At 36.3% G+C, this 5000-nt stretch overlaps 2 protein-coding genes across 7 annotated transcripts in view; one reads left to right on the plus strand and one right to left on the minus strand.

Moving 5' to 3' along the window:
* The window catches only part of LOC113826840 (uncharacterized), a 17777-nt gene extending 15054 nt beyond the window's left edge, over positions 1–2723 (plus strand). For 2 of the 3 annotated variants that reach the window (XM_027379737.2, XM_027379736.2), the window contains exons 2-4: positions 612–788; positions 1370–1537; positions 1757–2723. In XM_027379737.2, the coding sequence (XP_027235538.2) occupies positions 644–788; positions 1370–1537; positions 1757–2013 (570 nt within the window). In that variant the 5' untranslated portion in view covers positions 612–643 and the 3' untranslated portion in view covers positions 2014–2723. The remainder of the gene's footprint in view (positions 1–611; positions 789–1369; positions 1538–1756) is intronic. The other variant, XM_027379739.2, reaches the window with a different exon arrangement.
* Positions 1–5000, minus strand: part of LOC113826836 (rabankyrin-5) — a 92685-nt gene that overhangs the window by 75991 nt on the left and 11694 nt on the right. For all 4 annotated transcript variants that reach the window (XM_070126435.1, XM_070126434.1, XM_070126433.1 and 1 more), the window contains 2 exons: positions 4978–5000; positions 3146–3295 (listed from right to left, as the gene is read on the minus strand). The exon at positions 4978–5000 is cut by the window's right edge and continues 101 nt beyond it. In XM_070126435.1, the coding sequence (XP_069982536.1) occupies positions 3146–3295; positions 4978–5000 (173 nt within the window). The remainder of the gene's footprint in view (positions 1–3145; positions 3296–4977) is intronic.

Genomic DNA, 5000 nt, shown 5'->3' on the forward strand with positions numbered 1-5000 from the left:
GAGAAAGAGAGAGAGAGAGAGAGAGAGAGAGAGAGAGGGAGAGAAGAGAGAGGGAGGGAGGGAGGAGACAGACAGACAGACAGACAGACAGACAGACAGACAGACAGACAGACAGACAGACAGAGAGAGAGAGAGAGAGAGAGAGAGAGAGAGAGAGAGAGAGAGAGAGAGAGAGAGAGAGAGAGAGAGAGAGAGAGAGTGGTGGTGGTGTTGGTGTTGGTTCTGATGGTGGCAGAGCTGGAGTTGATGCTGATGGTGGAGCTGATGGTGGTGGTGGTGCTAGTGTTGGTAATTCTGATGAAGGTGGTGCTAGTGGTGATTGATGATGATGACAATTGATGATGATCATGGCAAAATGTAGGAATGGATGTTCACGTGACAAATAGAAATACGCCCAAATATGAGTAATATTGTTCCATTCACCTTTGCCAAAGTAGTGTGGTCATTTATCATTTTCTGTTGAGTCGTTCAATAGGAACTCTCAAGAGAAATTTTACGTCCTTTTTTATTTGTACTGTCTTACACACACACACACATTTTAACCACATCTCCAAATCTTTTCTTTGACATTACTTCCCTTCTCTCAAACATAAATACTTTTCCTTCTTCAGACAAGAAAAAGAAAAAAAAAAAAAAAGCTGTGATGGTCGGACCTACAAGAAGAATGCCACCTGAGAACATCGGGCAGGGGGGTGGAAGGTATGCCACCTCGGGCCGCCCTTTGCTCGCACTCCATAGGTTCCTGGTGCCAGCCCTGCTCCTCGCCCTCGTTCTCCTCACACCCACAGGTAATGAACACAAATCTGGACGAGTGTGCCAGCTTCCCCAAAAGGTATCTTAAAAATACTGTACAGTGCAATCCGATGCAGCGGATGATGTTTGATATTTGACCCTTTACCTTTAGTGCTATGCATGTCAAATTACATCACCCGCTGTTTCAGATCATGCAGTACATTTGCTTTGAAAACCATTTTGGAAACTAGTACTGAGTACATGTGTATGTATGAGAGTTTGGGTGGGTGGGTTGGTTGTGTTTCTCTGTCTGTTTGTTTGTTTGTGTGTGGGTGTAGGTGTGCATGTGTGTGTGTGTGTATGCATGCATGTGTGCATACATGTGTGTATTAATAAACTTATAATGATGATGATGATGATGATGATGATGATGATGATGATGATGATGATATATAATAAATAACAATATTAATAATTAAATAATAATAATAATAATAGTAAAACAGTAGTACTAAATAGCTAAACCAAAATAGTTCAAATAATTTTCCCTACAAACTTCCCATTCTGTGCAGATGTATAACCAAGACCGTACCTTTGCCATCATACACATTCACATTGAGATTATTCCCTTCCCCAGTGGGCGGCATCAAATGTTACGAGTGTGTGCACAACAACCAGAGAATGAAGAGGCACAATCGCTACGTCTATCCCTGTTCAGAGTTTGATGGCTCAGACAGATACATCATGAACTGCCCAGACTCAAAGCTTTGTATTTACCAGCGGATAACTTTGCCATTATCGAACGGTAAGTATCTCCTTTGTTTGGAAGAAAGGAAAGACAGGGATATATATGTATTTATCATTTCATTTTTTTTTCTTTCTTTCTTTTCTTTCTTTTTTTTTTTTCTTATAATGGTCACAGAAAAATTCGGCAACCTACACGGTTACATACCTGAATGTAAATCTTCTAAATATTTCCTTTTGAAGTCAAAAACATTCTTACATATTTTCTTTCTAATTTCAGCAGATAACATAATTGTAAGAACAATGGATGGCTGCACCCCAAACACCACAGACAACGCTCGCTATGCTGAGGCGGGTCTGGTCAAAGAAGGTTGTATCCAGCACAAGAGTTTGTACAAGCCCCCCTCATCAGAGTACTGTTACTGTAGTCACAACCTCTGTAATGGGGCAACAATCAACTTGTCTTCTACAGTCGTCCTAGCACTCCTTTTAGCAACAGCACTTCTTAACAATTACCAATGGTCAAGCTCTTCCTGATATTTCCAAACCCGTAGATAATATAAAATACTATCTAAGCTGAGATCTCCTTTCCAAAATTTTCTACTACTTGCACCCAATATGTGAAGTGCAAATCTTCTACTTTGAGTAAATACAGGATGTTGCTAGTTTATGCTTATTTACAGGTTTACATGGTAATGCTGTGAAACTTCCTTGGTAAGTCTTTAGGTAGGTGTCAGATTTTGGGACTAACCGATCTCAAACGCACTTTGGGAACTGTAAATACTTGTCTACAAATCCAATAATGTTAATTTTTATACCATGTAAAAAAAATCCTTATACAAATTTATAGAATAATTTTATATGAACCATACCTTCATAGCTTGGTAAAACTTGGGAGCAGCTGACCCCACAGTTTTTTTTTCCACAAGATGTAATAGACTAGTCAATGTGCATGGCTGTGCTTTCTTGTGACTTCTTTCATTATGATGTAAGTCATTTTCATATATTGTAATAATGATGGCTATGTAATCATTTACTTAAATTTCAATCATTACTTAAAGTAACTATAGTGAAAACCAGAGCACACCGAAGCTCTGGATAAAGACTGTGATATTATGTTAGCATTCATTTGACTGTTGATAATGATAGATTTCAATGTTTAATATGGAATAAATGTTACTGAGGAATACATGTGTATCCTTCACAAAAGTAATGGAAACAAATATAATGTTCCAATGAGTTTTAGGTGTAATTCTGAGTTGTTTCTCTACCCTAAAACATGTAAATCAATTGGCTAAAGAAATGCAAATTCCCGGCTGATATGGATTATTCAAAACATTATTCCCTATTAACCTCCAAACAAATGACTACTAATGAAATTGGCGACAACTGTGCATGATCTATGATACAAATCCCACATAAACAGCTTCTCTCGAGCATACATATAAAAACACTCCAAAGGAAGCCTTCTTCCAGGCAAATAGAGAAAACAAAATAAAACCAAATGACGCACCAACCATTTCTCATGACTTCTCTTTAAAAAAAAAGATCTCTAAAATTACATTTTCACTCGAAATACTATAAATGTGCCCTTTGCCTCCTTAATGTATCTGTTTCATTGCAAAAAAATATATACACATATATTTATACTTTATGGTTTTCTACTCACCTGAGAGTCAAACTCGATGAGGTACAAGAAAACCACGTCCTCTCTCTGCAGTCTGATGGCCGCATGTAGAGGGTGCTTGGTCTTACTCTTAAACATGGCATACAGCAAAGGAGCTGTCATGTGAGAGAAGTCATCAGGAGTGAAGTCATTCTGTGGAGGACAAAGACAGCAGAAATGAATGGTGGGAAACTATTGGATGTATAAAATGAGCAATCAAATGATCAACCACTGAATATATATGGAAATGAAAGCAAGAACAACTAAAAAGGGTTGATGATGTCCACAGGAGTAACTTAATGAAAGGGTTGGATACCTTTCGCTCTTTTCTCCTCTACTTTTTTTTCAACACTCTTTCCTTTCTTGTCAATCTCAGACTCACTACAAAACCTGCTTTTCCACTTTTATTCTCCCTCCTCTCTCCTCTCCTTTCTATTCATCTCTCTTTCCTCCCTATTTCCTTACCTTGCTCAACTTTTCTCTATTTTACTAAAAGAACCAACAAGAACAAAAAAGACAACTTACTAACCCTGGAGTTTTATAACACAAGTCTCATGACAAACAATGAATTCCAAGGTCAAAGCTAATTGAAACATCTCCTTTGTTCTTCCCACAAAAAAAGAGACTATTTACAGTATCTAATAATAGTCTCCTCTATGTCTGTCTTTTCGTGTACCAGGAAACTAACATGAATGATACACTGTAATGCATTCAGTTCCTGATATCATTTAAAGTAAAGCATAATAACCTTCAAAATGCTTTCTAATAAATTAAAGGCAGGAATCAAAATATACAACTTTACAGTTGAAGTGCAATTACAGACTCTACTTTATGTAATACAGAAATATGTACTATGATATTAGAGAACATTCTTTGGTTGAAACTATTTCAATGAATTCTATAAAACTAAAATGTATCTTGTCATAAGCATTGATTATATGAAACATCAATCTTGACCCAAACATCTCCAAACTTCAGTTAAAAAAGTTTTTTTTTTCCATAACCCTTTCCCATTTCTGCCTGCCTAGCAAAATGCTCTGTGCTGCATATATTCACTTCCACACTAATTGAGATAACGGACTTAGATGATCTTATGCAAAATGTGATTTTTACAATTTACCCCCATCAAATACAATCCTATCCCTTCAAACTGAGCCTAAATTCACCCTTATTCAACAAATTGCATGTTTGCAACAACTTCAGAAGACAGTTATCGCAATAAAAACCACAATCAGATTTTTCTTTGACAATGGAAGCTTCATAAAAATCAAAGAAAGTCAGTAATTTCTTTTAAAGGATTGGTAAAATACATTGCTCACAAAAGAGACAAGTTCACAAACACTTAGTCAATAAGGAGAAAATTGCTAGATCTCCTGGTGTTACCTTTCTATATGATTTCTTGAATTTTGGTAAAAAGAAGTTTTAGTTTCTGTTACTATTATTTTTGTAATCCATGATACTCATAAAATTAACATTACAAAATCATTCACATTAATAATAATAATGATGGCTCCTTGGTGACTCAGTGCTTCTGGAGCCATATAAGAGGAAACAAAATTAACAACACAGACCTACACAAAACAGCACATTCATATAAGTACTCCTATCATCAATGGGTTAATGTTTCAAATGATAAGCTTTTATTACATAAACCTTGATTCCAACATCTATGTTTTAAACCTGTGACAGGTAACCTTTACAAGTTAGGTGCAGACTAAGTTGTGAAATCAATTACTCTCACAGGGACATAAGAAATAAAATATCATTTTTTCAAATTAACAAATTTTCATGATTGGTACAGATAACATACAGACAACATTCAATCCCAAACTCACCCAGTGTGTGGATATCAGTGTTG

Source organism: Penaeus vannamei, chromosome 10 (assembly GCF_042767895.1).
Source record: "Penaeus vannamei isolate JL-2024 chromosome 10, ASM4276789v1, whole genome shotgun sequence".
NCBI classification, from domain to species: domain Eukaryota; kingdom Metazoa; phylum Arthropoda; class Malacostraca; order Decapoda; family Penaeidae; genus Penaeus; species Penaeus vannamei.